The sequence below is a fragment of the Diaporthe amygdali genome (genome assembly GCF_026229845.1).
Source record: "Diaporthe amygdali strain CAA958 chromosome Unknown NODE_7_length_1459731_cov_64_868725, whole genome shotgun sequence".
NCBI classification, from domain to species: Eukaryota; Fungi; Ascomycota; class Sordariomycetes; order Diaporthales; family Diaporthaceae; genus Diaporthe; species Diaporthe amygdali.
In genome coordinates, this window is record NW_026517027.1 from 1,333,257 (window position 1) to 1,353,355 (window position 20,099).

General features: G+C 56.1%; 3 protein-coding genes across 3 annotated transcripts; 2 read left to right on the top strand and 1 right to left on the bottom strand.

Moving 5' to 3' along the window:
- Nucleotides 1-269: 269 nt before the first annotated feature.
- On the top strand, nt 270-3,354 carry J7T55_014042 (Regulatory protein alcR; the record flags this gene model as incomplete). Its single annotated transcript, XM_053140974.1, has 4 exons — nt 270-426; nt 537-2,063; nt 2,322-2,971; nt 3,106-3,354. The coding sequence occupies 4 exons, from the start codon at nt 270-272 to the stop codon at nt 3,352-3,354; spliced, it is 2,583 nt and encodes an 860-aa protein (XP_052996377.1).
- Nucleotides 3,355-8,648: 5,294 nt separating this feature from the next.
- J7T55_014043 (uncharacterized protein) lies at nt 8,649-11,552 on the top strand (the record flags this gene model as incomplete). The annotated part of the gene is made up of 1 exon (XM_053140976.1): nt 8,649-11,552. The coding sequence occupies one exon, from the start codon at nt 8,649-8,651 to the stop codon at nt 11,550-11,552; it is 2,904 nt and encodes a 967-aa protein (XP_052996378.1).
- Nucleotides 11,553-13,170: 1,618 nt separating this feature from the next.
- Nucleotides 13,171-15,990, bottom strand: J7T55_014044 (nkyrin repeat domain containing protein; the record flags this gene model as incomplete). Its single annotated transcript, XM_053140977.1, has 1 exon — nt 13,171-15,990. The coding sequence occupies one exon, from the start codon at nt 15,988-15,990 to the stop codon at nt 13,171-13,173; it is 2,820 nt and encodes a 939-aa protein (XP_052996379.1).
- Nucleotides 15,991-20,099: the final 4,109 nt, after the last annotated feature.

Sequence of the window (20,099 nt, forward strand, 5' to 3'; positions counted from 1 at the left end):
TGTAATGTCGCCCTGCGCCTCACCCGGCTCGACGGGCGAGCTGAATGCGGGGGCGGCCATTGAGGTGATTCAGGGGCCATGCTTGTCTGCATTTGCCCAGGGTGAAGCTAGAGTGTGAAGTCATGTGCCGTCAGCGAGCGTTCCATCCCGGCCGAACTCTCTCTGCGCTAGATCCGACGTGCGTCGGACTCTGTCGCCTCGCCTTGCCTTTGTGACCTCACAACAGCTGGCCACCCTCATGCACATACCCTTATGGCTTACCGATGACAATGAGCCGGCGACAGAACTCCAGCTGCGACCAGTGCAGGAAGGGTAAACGAGCTTGCGACGCCGTCTGGCTGCGAGACCAGCGGGCACTCGATGCGGCCAGCAGTGTTATAAAGCCCCCGCAGGCGCCGGGCACACCAGCCATTTCGAGTCATGGAGGTATTCTCTGGCCCCCAAAATCAACCACGTAGACGCGGGCGCGGGTGGGAACGGAAACGGACATTTACTGCTGGATATTGCAGGTGAGACTAACACGACTCCAGGTACAGACGACCAGCTTGACTTGTTGGGGCCGTGTACAAACTGCGTGAGAACCAACAAGCAGTGCACCTTCGAGTGGGTCCACAGCCAGCAGATCCAACGGAAGGAAAAGCAGCAGCTCGCATCTGATGTGTCGACGCCTTCAGCAAAGAAGCTGACAGCACCGGCGGCTACGCCCGCGCCGTCGAGCATCCCCTTGCGTCCGCTCCATCCATCAACGCAGATACTACCATTCGATGGTCCCTACGCTCACCGCCCCGACAGCATCCTTGCGGAAGATCAGCTTGGGCTTGAGAGTTGCCCATACCCAGGACCCAGTCCCGATAGATTCCAGCCGGCTGCTACCTTCAGGGACGATGCACTGGCGCCACCATTTCTACCCCTGGACATGAGGGATAGCAGTCAGCATATCCAGCCTCACTTCATACCTGAAAGCAACCAACTTACCCAGTACGGTCTCGACTCATTTTCGACAGGACCTACGAGCCAATCTAATGGCTTGCACAGTACTTCCGATGCGCTTAACACGTTTGGTGCCGATGTCTGGTCGAGCCCGGCCTCTTTATCTGTCAGCAGTCCCCCTTCTTCCGATGATCTGAATCCCACCCGGAAACGACGCAGGACGAGTACAGGCCGCTCACTCATTCCCATGCCAACCTCGGCACCACCATGGGATTTAATGTCGGGCAATCGGCTAGCGGCGACGACGAACAGCTTCATGATCGGGGAGACGATGATGAAGATCTACCATGATGTGATGGAAGGTGCACTGTCATGCTGGCTGGTGGAGCATACATGTCCGTACAAGTCTCTGCCATCAACCCCAAGCTCTACGAGCAGTGATAGCCAGCAGCAATTCGGAACATTCCAGAACATGCAGGCCGACTGGGGCCCCGACTGGTCTAACCGCGTATATCGGCGTGTCATCAAGCTCGACCGGATGGCTAACTCGCTGGGTCTGAAGAAACTGAACCCTTCTGAAGAGAGGAAGGTATCGCACGCTCTCAACTCGGCGGTCATGGCCTTTACGGCGCAGTGGGCACAATCGAGCCAGAGGAGCAAAGCACGCTGGTCTACCGCAGACAGCTTGAATTTGTCACACATGTTCCAGCCGCTGGAGCCTGACCTGGAAGAAGAATTCGACCGAACGCTGCAGAAATCATTCTGGAACCAGGCCCGCCGGGCTTTGGATGACTGCAGCGAGATCGACTCGTTTCGAGTGGTTTTTGCGGAGATTATATTCGGCTTGACGCAGAAGTATGCTGAGACCTCTGCAGAACAGCAAGATCCTCCACGGTCGGGCCGCAACGTTGACACGTCGGAAACCGTGGAGGAAATACTACGAGAAGACAGCCAACAAATCTGGCTGGAACGAGCGACGAGACGATTACACGTTCTCAGGCGCCGGGTCGAGCTGCACGACAGGAACCTGCAGAAAAAGGGGGACAGGGGGCACGGGCGATGCGATGATGAGTCCAAGAAGACAATCGACCTTCTCTTCTGGTTGGCAGTCATGTTTGATACAATCAGCGCTGGTAATTCAATTTCTCTGGTGTCTCCCCTCCACCCTTTGGCAAAGTTCAGTTGAGAACACTCCCATCATGCTTTCCTCGTACGCTTGCGCCCTGCTCACGGTTTGCTTCTGCTTCCGCATACGTGCACGCTTGGTTGAGAGACAAGGCGTTGGCTGTGCTCGACATGAATTATGCTGGTGCAGTCTTGAGAAGAGCATCCTCGTCCTGCTGAACTTTACTTTCGTCTCTGCCAGAAATATGCTAACAAATCATGAAAAGCCATGACAGAAAGGCCCCTCACTGTATCGGACGAGGACAGTGGTAGCGTGGGTTTCTCACAATCTTCTTCCTCTGTCACGGGTAATGTATCCAAACAATGGAATATCATACTGTCCAAGGACCAGCACACAAAAGTGGCCGGACTCCGATTCCCACTTTCGGACGAGGTTATTGCACAGGAACTGATAGATGCGGCGCCTGTCAAGGTGCTTCTCTATCGAAAAGTCACTCGCCTTCAGTCCCTAATAGCCATGGACGTCGATGGGGACACGATCCAGGATGCGATTGAGGACTCGTTGATGGTTTACCGCCATTGGGATCATTTATACCACCCGCTATTTTCCGACTGTATTCAACATCACCTTTCCCTCTCTGCTCGGATTCAGAGCTGGTACGTGTGCCTGCTTGGGCACTGGCTGCTTGCTACGCTTCTAATGGCGGACCTGGTCGAGTCCGTGGATCAGCGAGCTTCGCGCATTGAGGTTGGGTCTTGGCGGCGGACCAAGACGAGAGAAGCTCGGCACATTCGATATGTCAGCGTCCGCATGATATCTGACTTGGCGAAAGCGTCTGCACCCCGCCATGACGACTACGGAGAACTAGTAAACTTCCACCATGCAGTGAGCGAAGGTGCCTTGTTGACAGAGCCTGTGAGCACCTTTCCCATCCCTCTGATATTCCATAGTGAAACAGTGGCATTTAGCCTGCGAGACAGGCTTGGAGGCTCCATGAGTGGAATCTGAGCAAGGTTAAGTTGAACATTCGCTGACTTGGGTCATCGTAGTGGACGATGATTTTGATCAGGACATTCTCTCGAGCCGCGGTTACTCTTCTGGAGGGCATGGGACTCTCACACGTTGAAGACAACGTTGTGTCCGAAACTTCGGTGGACGAACTCAGGGACAATTCCGAGCGCTGCCAAGATTGCGTCAAGGCTCTCTGGTACCTAGGTCGCAAGTCTGACATGGCCAGGGAGGTTGCAAACGTCTTGGGAGTATCTCTTCAGCGCGCAAGGATGAGAGTGCATATTTGAGTTTTGACTTGATTTTTTGTAGCAAACAAGGCCTGTAGCAGAAGGCACAAGTCAAGCTTTGTAATATGATCATGTCTGAAAGCCGTTCAGCGGAATTCTCTTGCAGTTCTATGCCGGAAATGATATTTTCCGCCGCATGGTCAAAAGCTGGCAAGCTCTCGTGATGATCATTCGCGTTATGTTGATCATAATGAAAGACGTGAATTCGTCGTCTTCGTTATAAATACTGCTCGTCTCTTGCAAAAGTCGATCCTGTGAGCTATAGTTTTACTCGGCCCGTCGTGAAGCATCCCGTACTAGCAGTCCGCATATCATTTACGTGACTCTATGTGAGAAGAGGACTATGGTGGTCATACGAAGTTCCATTTTGGCTGTTTCTTGTCCTACTACAAGGATAGGAATAAGACGACGGCTTACCCTACCCATGCTATAAGAAAGAGACTGGTCTGCTTAAAATCAAATTGCAAAATAAACCAGAGGTAATTAGCAGACCGAAATAACATATTTATCTTCCTCCCAAATATTGCACTTTTGACAGGCAGAGGCTAGCCCTAACCCCACATCGGGGGGGGGGTCTCTTCCCGAGATGGGCCCCAAGGAGCATTCAAGCCGCAAATGGGCACAACCTTGGGAGAGCTAGAGAGGATGAACCCACCAGAGTCGGTGCGAAACTGGTTCGGCATAAACCGTGAGCCGAGAAAAATCCTCTCGGGGGCGGGACGGCAAGGACCGGGCGGGATTTGCGGCCCAAGGTGTCGACAATCTGGATCTGGGCCAACCAAACCCCTAGTCCAGATGTCTACTTGGAGGCTGAGCTCACAGACGCCCAGTCGGGTGCCTCCCCTCGGTGCTCATCCGACAGTCTTATAGCAGGCCACAGAACATAGCATAACAGCAAGATTATAACAGTACTCGCGCAGTCGGCTTTGTGGCGATGCTTTCTGAGCTGTCTGGCTTGTTTGACAAAACCGATGTGCCAGGGCGAGCCCAGGGTCTGAAACTCGGCTACCCGGGACGAAATTCCTTCACGCCGCCCGCACATGGTCCGTATCTACTATGGTAGGTATGTGGTTGCCTCATGGCGCTGGTGGCTGCGCTACACCACGGCTTTGCCAGAGAAGGTAAGATTGTGCTTATCCAAGTTGCTGGTCGGCCTGGGAATTAAGTGATTGTCCCTGGTTCCTGGACGGCTCTCGAGCCTCATAATTTAGTCGGATTGCCACTTCCAGCGTCGCACTGCTGCCAAGGTAGCAATGCTACCATTGGCGGCGGAAGAATACAGCCCGGCACGCGGACCAGGGCATTCTCTAACCCTTGGGTGCTCGCTGCGCTATGGGGATGAAATAAGTGTGTTGTGTTTACCTATCGTGGCGAGCACGGGCACAAATAGCAGGGCATTGTCTGCGACAATGCTAAATGAAGGAGGTTGCAGTGTGCGTGGTCGACGGGAGGGAGAATGGCAAGGCATCACGTTGTCGTGTCGAGGCACCGCGTCACGACATGCTAAGTCCGAGAGACCTAGAAATTCTACTATACTCTCTGAAGTCGCGGTGAGGAAAGCACGCGCGCTCATTGCCTGCCTGCCGGCAAACGCTTCGCACCCTCCCCATCCCGGTCGTCACCCCGCCCGGCGTCAAAGCCAGGCCGCCTCCAGGCTCGGCAATCTGATTTCACGGTACCTGTCCTGCATATTGGTGGCACAAGCGGGCAGGGAGGGTGTTGAGTACATGCGCGCGCTGCGGATAGCGTTGAGCAAACGGCAGAGCCCAATTGAGAGGCTAGCCCAGATCGATCGACCGGCAGTGGCGCTCGCCCGCTCGTTGCTCCAATCTTGGTGAATGTTCAGGCATGCACGTTGTAGTCTGGCGTAGGCCAGGCACATTGTCATGATGGTGCAGTTCCCACGGGGGCAAGCCGTCGAGCTTGGGGTATCCTGTTCTGCGCGTGCTGGACTGTGACGACATGCCTGTCACCGGGCCCTTTGGAGTAGCTGCGTTGCATCGATGAGGCACACTGGAGGGGCGCTGGCATCTGGCAGAGGGGTCGATAGCCTCAAAGCTCTGTGCCCGGGCCGGGAACAGCGTTCATCACCCAGAATGACGAGGCATGTTTCTGGGGTCAAAGGGCTGGTAGATTGGCGAGGCGAAACTTTTGCGGTGTGCTGAGAACGTCGCGCACACGGTCACGGCCGCAACAGGGCGAAAGTGAAAGCCAGAAAGCCAGGAATTGATTTTGAGCACGAGCTCGGGGAGCTTGCCGCATAGTTTGAATAGTTTGGGTAGTTCGGTGTGGCTGCACTGACATGGAGCTGGGTGCCGTCATGCTGTCGTGTGGGCGGCGACCATGGGCGGACTCGCTCTTGAAAGCTCGGTGCGGTGGTGACAGCTGGGCGTCAGTGCTCATCATTGGCACGAACTGGCGACTCGAGCGTCGAGATGGCACATGATGGAGTTGTTTGGTGGTCGAATGGCACCAGGCCCGCCAGCGTCAAACACGAACAGCAACCTACAACCTCAGATAGATTAAAACGACGACACTGCGGGGGAGGCAAGGTTGGGGGGAGGTCGAGAGATGGCTGGAGGGAGGGCGGGGGTCTTGTTTCAGTCCTGCATGTGTGTTTCTCAGGTCTTTCTTTGGTCGACTACCGTCGTGTGCTGTACTGGTACTAGCCGATTTGGCAGAGCTCCGTCCTGTCAGAGCTTGCCAGAGCTTGCTTGCAGGACTTGCAGATGCGGCTCTGCACACGGCGAATTGATGACAGCACGGAATAATTTGACGGATTGCTTTGCTGCGCTGCACTGCACATGGGGGATCTGACAGTAGCAGATGTGGGAACGAGGCCGATGGGCGACAGGCACAGCCCGAATGAGTCGCGTGAGGGCATCAAGAAAGACCAGACTGAATCACGCACGCACAGAAGTCGATGCCTACCAAGGCACGTACCAAGGCACGTACCCAAGGCACGCAAGGTTTACCAGGGGCACTAACAGGAACAGGAGAGCGAGACGGAGGGCATTTGGGGGAGGGACGGAGAGGACGGAGCAGACGGAGGCAGGCGAGCGGAGCAGGCGCACCTCCCCTGGCCGTCTGTGCGACCGTAATTTCTCTGCTCCTGTCACCCAGTCCTTGCTAATTCTGCCCGTTCTTCTGCCCGTTCTGCCCCCAGTCCCACCTTCCCCTTCCTGCCATGTTACTGTGCTGTGTGCTGCTTGCTGTTTGTTGCCTGTTGCTGCATCTACGCAGTAGGCAATGCAAGATACCAGGTACATGTGGTGGGACTTCCAAGGTTTGACCAGGACTGTACCTTGGAGCAGGTAGTATTCCGTGCAGCAGCGCATTCGGGCCACAAGAGGTCATGTTACCCATTTTTTTCTTCTCTCTCCCTCTTGTGTGCCTTCCAGCAGTGGTTGATTGATTTACTTTCGGCAACTGCAGCCATGCATGTCCGACCAGCGCCCTTTCCCTTGTGAGATGGATCATATCAGGAGCAATATGGACAGGAAACTGCCCACCTGCCCACCTGCCCGCCTCCACCCCAAGGTGAAGGAGAAACAATCAAGGTTGCATCTCTGTCTGCATTTTCTTCCTCCTTCTTCACCTTACCCTGCCCTCTACTCTGCTCTGCTCTGTTTTGCTCTTCGCCGCTCCCACCCTTCACCCATCAGCTTTGACCTTCAACACCCAACATCATCTGGTGTCTGACATTTGCCATCTGGCATCTGGCATCCAAGCCTCCTCTCTCCCTCCCTCCTCCCCCACCGTCTCCTCCTTGCAACTCGACTCGAGACGAGACGAGACGAGACTAGGGACGACTCCTCTACCTCCCCGCCCTTTCCAACCTGTCCAGTCTGTTCAGCTTGTCCAGCTCAGCCAGCTCATCCAGCTCGTTTCTGCGCCCGTTCGGGATTCCTGGCCCTCGACCTGTCCTCCTCCGTATTCTAGATTCTGACTATTTTGTTTCTTGTCCGAAAATGGCCAGGTCGTAATTTGCGCCCTCGATTATCTCCCGAGCTTTGCCACTTTTGTCGTCACAACTCGTCTCCTCTCCCTCACATCCCTCCTTTCCTCGTGGGCTTAATTTAACACAACGCCGGCAGTGGATCTCCACAATACGCTACCGCAGGGTTCTGGCTGCACTGTCCAGCGCCGACTGAGATAATCCTCAAGGTTGGCCCGGTCGCCCTCTCTCTGTTGCTATTGCCATCGCCTCCCGCCCGTGCGCCCCTGGTCTGCCACAGTACCACTGTACGGCCAGGCTCGTTTGAGGCATGAGGTGATTGTCGTCACTTCTCAGTCTCGACCAGTCTTCAACCAAGCTCTGCTCTGCTCAGCCCAGCCCGTACCGCAAGCTGGCTCTGGCTTTCTTTGGCTTCAGCACGACCCACGCGACCTGTCATAACCAAATCTTATGCGCACCTCTTCCTCGGCTCGCTACCTTGAGTCTTTGCGTGCGTCCGTCCTATCACGCTGTTGTCCCTCGTCGACTCATTTTGAATTTCCAACCCACTCGTCAGGGTCAGGGGATATGCCGTCTGTGACCAGATGAGAAATGCTTGCTTCTGTACAACCTGACAGCCAGAAACCCCTGCACCCGCTCCCCCTACCCTACCAATACCCAAAATCAACTCTCATCCATTATTGTTATTTGGCAAGGAATCTTGCAAATACAACTGCTACCTACCTACACGCCTCTTGGGGCCTGTTCCCTCTTCTCCACGTCAGCTCTTCGTCTGGCCCTACCCTCGTCGCGTCCGCAAAGTGCGCCATCACCATCGCCATCGCAATCAGCACTGCCGCCAAATTTCCCACCTGAGCTCCACGACGCTCCTCTGGTCCCCTCCCCCGGGCCGCTCGGGACACACTCGACTTTCGCCGTCGCCGTTGCTGTCGGCGATCGCACCCCACGTGCCACTCACCAGTCCAGGGCCAGGACCCACCTCCACGCATGCTTTAATGACAGCGGAATCCTCACCCTTAATATAGCTACCGATCGCTCCCCATTGTCTCGCCCCTCCTGTCCTGTTCTGTCTCTTTCCGTCTTGTCCTCTCCTGGGCTCCGGTTTTTTCTTTTTTCGGATTCGGGGAAGTCGTAGCCTGGGGTTTCAGTCCTCAGATGGATTCGGGGGAGGAATCCTGTTCATTCCTGTCCAACTTTCCCGCCAGTCGCCCACCACCCATTGGCGCGACAGCTGCGGGCGCATCGAGACTTATCGAGACAGACGTGAGGACGCGCGAGGGAAGATCGGGAGGCACGCCGGGCTGGGATTCGGGGCTTCTCGGCAGCCACCCTCACCATGGGCGGAACGACCAAGTTCAAGTTTCCCATGCCGCACCGGCGGCAGAGGGAGAGGCCGCAAGAGGTACAGAGCATCTCGGCGCCGATGACCAATAAGGCCAGCAAGCTACTCGGAGCTGCGGAGATCAACATTGATTCGGCCTCGCCCATATCCAGCACCAGTGACCATTCCAGACTCTGGGAAACACATTCCGCCGTCTCGGGCGTCAGCGGAATCAGCGTCACCATATCAGAAACCACCGCGTCTGGCAGCATCTGCAGATCCCGTTCGCCTTTGAGCACCGTCAAGGAGGGTCCCGACGTGGCCCCTAGCAGGACCAATGCAAGACCGGCCTGGGAGCAAGAGTCAGACATAATACCGAGGGATCTTGGGGTCAGCGGCAGCAACGCTGGGCGGACTCACAACCTGGACACCATCACGGACGCGTCGAGTCTCAGGCGACGCCGGTCAAGCTCCACCATCGTTTCCTATTACGACAAGACGAAGCTACCGTTGTCGATATCCCAGCAGACCGCCAATTCGGCCATAGCGAAGGGTCTGCCGGACAAGGCATGGGAGCTCTTGGATTTGGATTCTCCTCGGCCCGCACCCGCACCCCCAAAACCTGAGCGAAAGAAGCCGACCCGGTTAGATTTGACACATCTCTTGCCTACCGCGGGGGCGTCATCCAGGAGAGCATTCTCGAAACTTACCCAAAAGGGCAGCAGTCTGGTATTGGGACCCGACTTGATGACACGATCGCCTTCTTTCATGTCCTCATCGTCACCAGCCTCATCACCATCTGAATGCGAACCCAAGCCTGAAAAAGGGTTGCGGAGAAAACTTACTAAAGAGAGCCTTCGGAGCCTAAGGGGCCCGAGGCCGGATCGCACCAGTACATCGAGCTCCGACGTCAAGAGCGCAAATTTGCGCAAGCGGGCGACGGACACTGGCACGCTTTATAATCTCTACCAGCACTATGAAGATACGTCCTTCCGCGACACGATGAGCGGCGATCCATCCGGCCCAAGGCCGGCTTCACGGCAGGGGGCCCGCAGCACTGAGCCGGAGTCACTCGCTGCCTCGCGACCAGGAGCTCGACAGAGTGTCTCGGTAGCATCGGCGCCTCCGAATAAGCCCAGACATCACATTTCGCCATCCTTGTCTGCAGTTACCCGTCAACCGTACTCCATATTTCCTCAGGACCATGGCCATGGCCCAATGCAGGATTCACCGCTTGCAGTCACGAATTCGGGCTTGGTTTCGCCTCCAACTGACTATGCTGCCAGCGTGTCCAGCAGACACACCCGCACCTCCAAGGCTTCTAAGAGGACAGACCAGAGCTTTACAGACTTTGATCCAAACACGACTAGTCTTCTGTCGCTTTCATCTGACTCTGAGGATGATGACGCAGAACCACCGAGAACAGCCCTGTCCATTCCCAGCGTCACCTCGCTTGACAGCGGCTCCAGTCCCATTGACAGTCGCAGGCCATCGAGCACCTCTCCTTTGCAGGACCCAGTACGCAAACAACCCAAGAGCAAATTCCGTCCAAGCATGAACGCCCAGGGTCAATTCCTCGCCATTCCCGAGAATGCGACGAGCACGAGCACATCTCCGCCACCAATCAATCCTCGTACCAGTTCACTCGCGAGCTCACTCGCGAGCGCAATGGCCTCTAGCAGCTCGCGGCCGGGAGCGGCTCCTTCCACATCTACCACAGCTTCTTCCGTGCGATCGCCATCTCGACTGTCACAGGTATCCACTTCGACGTCTGAATCAATCGCGAGCCAACTCTCTCGTCCCCATCCTTCTCCAGCCCACGGGAGTGGTGCAAGACAAAGTCCTGAGGTACACCACATTGCCATGTTGCAATCCCGTGCTGCGCCGTCAGGACACGGTCATCACGAACTAGGCGGTGCAAGCGAAAATCAGCACAACAGTCCCCGAGCACACCTTTCCCCGCGACGAAGCCAGCCCACACCGCCTATCAGCCCATCGAGCATGGAATTCGTAATTCACAGCCAACACAATCCCGCCTCCGACCATGGGGGTCCAATCTTGACCCTTAGCGGCACGGGCACTCTTGAAGATGAGAGATTTATGGCTGTCACCCGGCAAGAGGAACTCCTTCTCGCCGCCATGAGAGCAAAGCGGGCACGCATGCGTGAGAATCACCAAATTGCTGAGCTGGCTGAACCTGAGCTGGACCGCGGGCAGGATGACAGGACGGCCTCGAAGAAGGAGTCCCTATCGAGCATCAAGACAGTGAAAGCCACGACGCTTCATCCACCGCCAGTCAGTCATCATCGCGTCTCCGGCACCGCCAGTGGCCGCAACAGCAAGAAGGATGCGACAGCCATGCTTTTCCCTAAGCCGCCTTCCACAACATCCAGTTCGATACGTTCCGGCGACGCAGGCACAAGTCCTGAAAAGCACGAGCAGGTAATGCTTTATCTTGGCTCCACCATCAATGAGGCACACGACGTGGTAGACCCTAGCTCCGACCCGAGTAGTTTCCTCATGGACGGCCTAGAGCTTTTCCCTGCCCCTGCAAGCTCATCGACGGTCACTGCGAGCACGCCAAAGTCTTCGCACAGCCGCGCATCATCGGCTGCAGCGGCAACTAGCTATCGCACACCGCAGAAGGCTGTACGACAGGCGCGAGCCGATTCTGAATCGACGAAACATAAAACGAGACCCTCCTCCGAACACGCGTACAACAGACCAGATCGAGACCCAGGGAATGCTTATCGCCACAAAATTGCACCCGTCGCGGAGAGGCCGGAGTCGTCGTCGAGTCATTACGACGAGGATTCGCAAATCGAGGAACAGCCCAGGGAACAGCAACCCCAAACGAGAAAGAAGGCAGCTAGAATCAGTGCCGTAGGGATGCTTCCGGAGTGGGGCGACGATGGTTGAGTCTTGACAACAGGCGGACAAGGCACAACAATCTCTCTGCAACAACTACATCACCACATTTTTTTTTTCAGTCTTTTTTCGTCATGTCAACCGTTTGTTACATCCTGCATAGCGCACCATTGTCTTTGGAGAGGTTTCATGGGGAAATATGCGAGCGGAAATCACAGGAAGACATTTTTCATGAGTACAGGCGTTATATTGTACATGAAGGACATCTGGGAATGCGTGTACCACTATTTGGGCAACGATATCACGGGGATCTGGAGCCGGAAGGCAAATTTAGCTCATGATCTATTTTTGTCGATGGGGCTTTGGATGGGCTTCTATCAGAGGATGCGTTCATGTCATCAATGAGCGGCATTGGGCGGCTGTACAAGTGCAAGGTCATGTTCCACGCCGTGCCCACGCTCGTGTCTTGCGCATCATGAGTGAGAAGCCAACAACTATTCTTAAGATTTAATGCCACAACCTTTGATGAAGTCTATGATGTCTCAATAGAAGGTCTTCACGGCAGTATCCCCTCCCCTGCCTTGGCTGTGCGTGACGGGCAAGGGCGGCAAGGTGTGCTGTCGACAACCGGAACTAGCAGATCGCGAATAAGTGACCCGTCACAAAATCACAAATCGATCGTGTTCGCACAGTCCGCTGACCTTGAAATATATCATGCTAAAGTGGTTGCTGCAGATTAGCTCATTATCTCCTGCATCGTGCAGCTCACTTCTTTCGCCACTGCACGGTCACGGCCATGGCCATGGCCATTGCCATCAGTTAGGCCTATCCAGATACAGTTTATCTCAACTTTACATGGGACGAACCTTCCCACCCTTGAATCGGCCTATGCCCAGGATCAAGAAAACCAAATTCGCACCAAAACCAACGCATCACATCTTGCGAGGAGGCGGACCGACTGGCAGCTTTGCAGGCAGGACTGACAGAACTCATCCATTACATTCTGATTACGAGCAGCCGGCATCATTCCACCGGTCCCACAAAGTTTCAGTTTCAAAAAGACGAGACGTCGACGGAGACTGGCTACGACATGTGCCTTGTACTTGTGCAACGTAACGCGATGCATTGAGACACCGGGCTGAGACCATTTGATAATCCCAACATTGACTAGGCACTAAATATTCGACATAGAATCGTACAACACATTCATGGTATATTACTCGCCGCGACAAAGGAGAAATTGGACGCCTGGTCCTACCGGCACAACACGCGAGCCTATTACCCCGACTCGACGGCCCCTCATCATCATCATTCTGACCATGGATCTCTTGTTCTTCACCTATTCGTCTTCTGGCTCCCGTATCGTGTCCATTGATGTCCTGGACATTGACGTTGAAGTTGATTCTCCATTCTCGCCCAGAATCACGCCCCACGATAAAGACGAGAATACACTTAGTCTGATGAAACACGCCGAGGTTAGCAGAAGATCAACTTATAAGGCGACGCCAGATCGGATTAGTCGATGGTTCAGCAGGGCATGGGGGAAAACAAGTTTGGGCCGAAGACATGTGGGGAGATAAAAGTTGTCATACCGATAGACTGAGGTGAAGGGTGGGGAGGTGATGAGACTGGATCTGGAGCCGACATACACATTATGACGTGACAACACCTACCGCCTTCCGCCGCCGTTAATGATAGCCACGGCCTCGTCCCAGCCATGACTCTGCACGATGTCCATCACCGTCCGCCCGTTCTCGTCCCGCTGCTCCAGATCAATACCGTTGCCCTTCTCCACCAGAATCTTGAGCACATGCGCGTCGCCATTCTCAACCGCTTGCAGCACGGCGTTCCACCCTCGGTACATCAGGTTGATGTCGGCACCCCGAGCCAGCAGCAGTTCTAATATCTCGGTGTCGTTGTTGCGCATACGGCGGATGGACTTGATGATGGGCAGGTGCTCGCCCGGCGCGTTGACGTCTGCGCCAGCCTCGTCGATGAGGTAGTGCACGATGTTCTTGTGTCCCTCGCGAATGGCGCTGGTAAGAGGCGAGAAGACGCCGCCGTTCTTGGCCTCGACCGAGAACCCTGCTGACAGCAGCAGCTTGATGCTCTCGAGCTGGTTGGCGCAGACGGCCATCTCCACCACACCCTTGAACATCTTGGGGTTCGACACGGCGGGGAGCAACTTCTTGAGGATGTTGGGCCGCTTGACCGCCATGCAGAGCGGCCAGTCCTGGCCACGGATGCCAGGGTCGGCACCACGGGCGAGCAGGAGGTCCACCATGTCGGCACGGTCCTCGCGGATGGCAGTGGTGAGTGGTGTGTAGCCCTCGGGTGACTTGGTATTCACGTTCACCCCGAAGTCGAGCAGGTAGACGAGCGCGTCCTTGTTGTTGTGCTGGACAGCCTGCTCGATGATGCCCTTGGGCTCAGTTGGGTCTCCACCAGCCTCGATCACCTGAGGCAGGAAGTGGCTCCGGTGGTGCGTGACGCACTTGAAGCAAGGGTACTCGCTCGCGGGCAGGTTTGGGTCCGCACCGCTGGCAAGCAAGAGCGTCACGATCTCGCCGCGATTGTCGCGGATGGCAGAACACAGGGGGGTGTAGACGCCGTCCTTCTTGGCGTTGGGGTCGACGCCGGCACTGAGGAGCGTTCGGACCGACTCGATGTTGTTGATACTTGTCGCGAGCTCCATGATGCCAGGAGCCTTGCGGAAGTCGGCGCCGCGCGACAGCAGGAGCTTGAGGAATTGGGGCTGGTACGCGCTGGGCCACAGGAGGTGCTTAGGCCCAGGCAGGTCGGCGCTTGCACCGCGGTCCAGCAGCAAGATGGCGATGTCGAGACGCTGGACGCTGATGCACTGGTACATCGGGCTGGTTCCCTCGCCGTTCTTGCCGTCGGGGTCGCTGCCGTAGTTGAGCATCAGCTCGACGACCCGTTTGGGCGTCTTGCGGTTGATGGCGCGGATCAACACCGTGTTGCCATTCGCCATGACGCGGTTGGGGTCACCGCCGTACATGAGGAACAGCTGCACCATCTCCAGCTTGTTCTCCAGCACGGCCATGGCCAGGGGAGAGTCTGCGTCGGGACCGGCGCTGAGGTTGGGGTCCGCGCCGTACTTGATGAGCATCTTTGCACCGTCGGTGTAGCCCAACTCGGTGGCGGTGAACAGGGGGGTGAAGCCGTTCTTGTCGACGCTGTTTGGGTCGGCGCCAAAGAGAAGCAGGAGTCGAACCGACTCGGAATCCCGATTCATGACGGATTCACGGAGGAGGTTGATTTCTGCGATAGTGTCAGGGGACACGCCCCTGTCGAGGAGCTGCTCGATAACGCCGTGGTTCTTCTTCTGCACCGCCTGTGCCAGCACGGCCTTGTATTGCGGAACGTTGCTGCCCGTGCTGTACCTTGGCGTCCACCGGGGGACGGTAGCGGGGTCGGCCTTGATGCGGGTGACTTGCGGCGGGATCTTGTTGTCGTTGAGGTCGGCCTCGGACAAGAGGTCCTCGAGTAACGTCTCGGTCTCGGCCGTGTGGGTGGACGCGTTGTCTGTCTGAGTGGTGCTGTTACCACGGCTGCTGCTTCCTGTCGGGCTGGAGATGTCCGATGGCGGGATTTCCCTTACCAAGCTCTGGGCTGGCCCCTTGGAGGACCGCAAGCTGCCAGGACCATCTCTTACCGACCTGGAAGGAGCACGATCCGGCATTCCAACGATATCTGGCAGGTCCGGGAGATCCGGGAGGTCATCGACCGCCGTCGTGCCGGTGATGCGGTTACCCATAAAGTCATGGCTCGTCGTTGACTGCCGGTCCATGATGTTCAGTGGCGGTAACGCGGGAGGGAGGTCGTGCCCTTGGTCGAATGTCGGTGGTCGGCTTACCTCTGAGCGAGCGGGCTGGGGCGTCGAAAGGCCTCCTTGCGAGTGTGCCGTGTTGGGCTGGACGGTGTTTGTCGAGTTGGTCCGTTTCGTGCCGTTCAACCGGTCCAGGGCAGCCGCCAGACCTGTGTATCCGATGCCTATGGTGCCATCAACGTCCGCGTCCCCGAGGGACCATCGGAAGACAAGGGCAGACATTCTCAACGCCTCCCGTGTCTTCTCCAGGCTCGCACGCATCTTATGCACGTCCGAGTCGGCAAACATCATCTTGAAGCCCTTGGAAAGCCGCGCGAAGCCATGCTTCTTATCATTATCGAGGAATCTGGTTACCAACTGGTTCAGCACGATAAAGTCGTCATTGGCCTGGCGGAAGCGCTTCTCAAGCTCCACTGTCATATCGGCAGGGAGGTTTGTGGTCTTGTTGGTGCTGAGCCCGGACTCGATCGCCCACAAGATCCGGCACACCTCGAGGAACTCATTTGCGAGCTCCTTGAAGCCTTGTACATGATGTTTGACGGTGCTGAGGTACTCCAGCATTCGAATTGCTATGGTGTTGCCGAGAACTGTTGCTTTGTCACACAGCTCAAGAGCCGTCTCCTTCTTTCTGGGAGCCATTGCCGCTTATGGCTGGGCCGAGGGCTCCTACAACCGAGTCGTGACAGGTGTTGACTCGACACGGACAAGACACCGCCGCGCCTTATGGGGGTGGGATAAGATAGTGACAATGGCAGGTGGGCCACTTTCCGGCAGCAAGATGATACAATTACGCACCCTGGTAATCAAAGAATGATGAGACGACAACGAAGAAATGGGGTATATGAGAGGAACAGAAAGGAAAAGGGGAGATCGGGTCAAAAGAAGGGGAGCTCGCGTGCTGGCGAACGGTCTTTGGGGAGAGAGCTCCTTCATTATTTATCAAGCTACGTCCCTCGTCCCTCATTCCCAATGGCCTGGGATCGCCCTCCACCAACAACACACATGTGTTGCTCTTGTTAGGCAACCCCTGTGTGTGCCCCTCTCCAGAGGCGACTGCAAGTAAATCCCTGGCAGTCAAGCCTGGCATCTCCCCTGCTGCGCACGAACAGTGGAGACGGGGTTTTCCTGATATCCCCCTTGGCTGGTGGGCACAGGAGGCTTCCGATGTTGATTTCTGGTCCCGGGCCGATTTCTCTAAGCGTGCTGGTTAGGTTCTTTCAAGGCACTGCGTACACCCGTTGCGTAAAGCCTCGGCGCGCCTTGCACAAAGACGGCTCAAGCATCCGCGGCATCTTGGGCCTAGAAGGCGATGTGCTGTGCTGTGGTGTCGCGCGCTCCGGGCTTCGTTCGCTGCGCACGTGTGTACATGTGTACATAGATACGTGCTCTGGGATACAGGATGGGGACTAGGAGGATGATTGGGGGGTTTTGTGAAAAACCGTAATCTTCGTCACCCTGGAGCTAATGGGTAGTAACAAACGCCCCGGGCCAAGGAGCCCCGCAAGTGTCAAGAAACACTAAGGCTTTCAGCTGGGTCCGCGCTGTGGTGACAGCCAACAGAGAGATTTGCTGAGGGCCCTCGAGTCGCGATTGGTCTCACGGGACAGGTTGGACCCGACATGTGGCCGCCAGAACCCGTAGTTCAAGCTTCTACCGCGCACGCAAGGGCTTTTTGGGACAAGAGTCGACTTTGATTTCCTAGATGGGATCTACATGCCTCCTACGCACATCGTCTCTCGAACGGGCCTGGCCGACTGGCGGGAGACAAAGAAGCCGCGCTCATCCCGTCCCCGTCCCCCAAAGGCTTCGGTTATGTATACAGTGAGCAGACCAGAGAAACCATTGATCAGCACCACCAAACATCAAGGGGGCACAACAAGGGGCTCCGATGGCGACATTCACATGCGATGTCGACTTGGACAAAGCCAGGGTATCGCCTGCACTGACAGGTCCAGAAGCGCAATGCAGCCACCCCCGCATCTTCCATCTTCCCCGGAGCCTCCAAGGTTGCCATGTGTGTGACACGCGAACAGACTCTCGCAGCACACTCGCAACTCGATTATCGAGGCGATGGCGGCCTATCTGGCCCGTGGGATTGGATGCAGCATAGCGCTGACATGTTGTCGAAATCTGGTCCGTTATTACGAGGCCGAATCTTGATGTTGTTATGCGACATTGTCCAGCGACCAAGGAACGTCCAGAGGCGTCCAGGGGAGCGTCGCTCGAAGGGGACTGGCTTCCGCCGTGGGTGACATCGCCCGAGGTCCGTTCGAGCCTCCATCTCGCCTCGGGACCCGGCTGCTCGAGAAAAAGCAATAAGGGCTGCATTGATCTCCATACTGACAGGTAAATATACACTACAGGCCCTCTAAGTGTGCATTGCCGACGAGACCGCTCCAGGGCAAGTCCGGCTAATATCCGGAGCAGCACAACCACTGCGGCCGCCCTGGTGCTGAACCAGAAAATGTCTCCAGGCGAAGATGGTGGGAGCAGGCAACCGGACAGGCGGGAAGAGGAACTCTGCCCAGCACCCCGCCGATGGACAACGTGGTCTGGGCCACAAAAGATTGGGTACTATGGTACTGCAAATTGCGGTACGATGGTGATGGCCGCTAGCATCTCCAGGTTTCAGGGGACCAGCCTGCCGGCCAGCTGGACCAGATGTGAGCTGTCGAATCGGGTATCTTGACAATCCGATTCGAGTTGCAGCTGGGTGAGATATGGATTTCTTCTAACCAGCCATCCTTGCGGCACTTGCACGCACCCTGGCCATGGCCAGCCCTGGCCACAGCAAGCCCTAGTACGAGGGCTTCCTTTCTTCAGCTCCGGGTCCAACAACCATGAGTCGGATCATGAACACTCGAACAACACCATCCCATCCTTCCAACAAGGGCTTTCAGGGGTCGATAACAAGCCAGCTCTGAATCTCGATGACACAGTGCGCCCATGTGAAGGGGTTTTATCGTTCGATTCTCCCGACCGAGGCAAGCGGGAGAAAAACCAGCCGTGAAAACCCTTCCCTGACCTTTCTCATGTTGGGCCAAGTTGCCCGCCACGGCTAGTTGCTTATGGCTAGCCCATGAACCACTGACTGACTGATAGATCTTTCGTCCATTGGGAGATTGGCGTGCTGGCGCCAAAATGAGGTTCGTGTGGTGTCTCCACATGGCGTATAATGGAGTGTAGCTTTGACCCTCAGGGGCTAACTGGGCTGCCTGACTGCCCGACAGATCTGCGATGGGAGATCAATGACCCAACCCAAGTGCAGCATGTCCAGAGCGCTGACGAACACCCACCTCGCTTCCACGGCGAACCCCAAGCCCCTTCCTGCGTGGCGGTTCCCTCTGCCTCTCCCCCTCAAACTCGTCGTCAAAAGAGTCAAGCCATGCGGTGCCGTGCCCATGCCCCCATACCATGCATGCACAAGGCCATCCACACTTGACTGAGCGAGCATGCTTCGCGGCCGGCCGTGACTGCGGCATCCCAGTCAGCAGGCTCACACACACCTTCCGGGGAATTACTCGTGGACCCGCGAACCTGTGGGCTTCTGCCGGCTCAGGGTAGAGAGCCCTCCTGTCACGTCCGGGGTCACGCCCGATGCAACCCTTATCTGTTCCTCTTAGTCGGCAACATCCAAGCCGTGCGTTTGCTCAACATTGAGTTCATAGACATTGGCATCTGCTTCTCCTCGCCGAGTCGCACGTTTTCAGCGTATGCACATCAAGCTTTCATGAGCCTCCGAAAAGGAGAATATCTGTCCAATGCCACTGCCGCCACTTGAATGTCTTGCACAGTAAGGCTGTCGGTTCTCACATCCTCCCCAGCCTGCTTATGACAGCCATGACTCGCATGAGTGTGGGTACTTGCATGCTACTGTGGTACTATAGGCATTACCACATAGTGCATGCATGCACCAGATGCACTACTGCTGTGTGGCTGCCGACTACTGCACGGATGCAAAAGCTGACTTGCCCCGGCCTCAGAGGGCGGGGGCTACCACGTGCTGGAAACCTCATGTGTATGAAAACGCCACAGTCACTGCCTACATGGGCACTACCTAGGAAGACAGGCAGGCAGGGCAGGCAGTGGACTGAAGGCCCTGACCCTGGCGGCGGAATCCTCGTCTTCCCGTCACCACGCACTGATGTTCCTGTCGTCTCATGTTGTGCCTCCCAGCGTACGCAACCTTGAAAACCAGCTAAATAGAGAGCATGGGCGCAGGGACAAGGTTGGCGCTATCTAGAAAATCTGGTGATCATCTTACGACTTCCGTTACCATTCCGTTACCCTTGAGAACATCCCAAAATAAGGTAGTGTTTCCTTTCTCTCCCCACATGTGCAAAAGACTGCTATCACGCGGTCCAGATCGGTCTGTCCTGGGCCGTCCGCAATAGAAACTGGCTGGTGAAGGAACTGCGCGTGGTATTGTGCGGCTAATGTCAGTGTTAAATATGTTTTTGTTGCTCTCCAGCAGGCTCGAACTTTCCAGGGTCCATTCAACGCTGCACGGCCGTCCCGGACCTGTCACGTCTTGCATCCCGACAGACAGACCTGCTGCGCACTGTTCACACTCTGAATTGAGTTCGTCAAGCTCCGTAGTTCAAGATCTGATGGTTTCGCTACTAATGAGGTCCCGAGGTCTGAGCGGAAGCGATAACACTGGATACACAGACCACTGACAGACGACATGACATGCCTACCTCAACGGCGCTCATCTCCTTGTCTCCGCCATACCAAGAAGAGCAAGT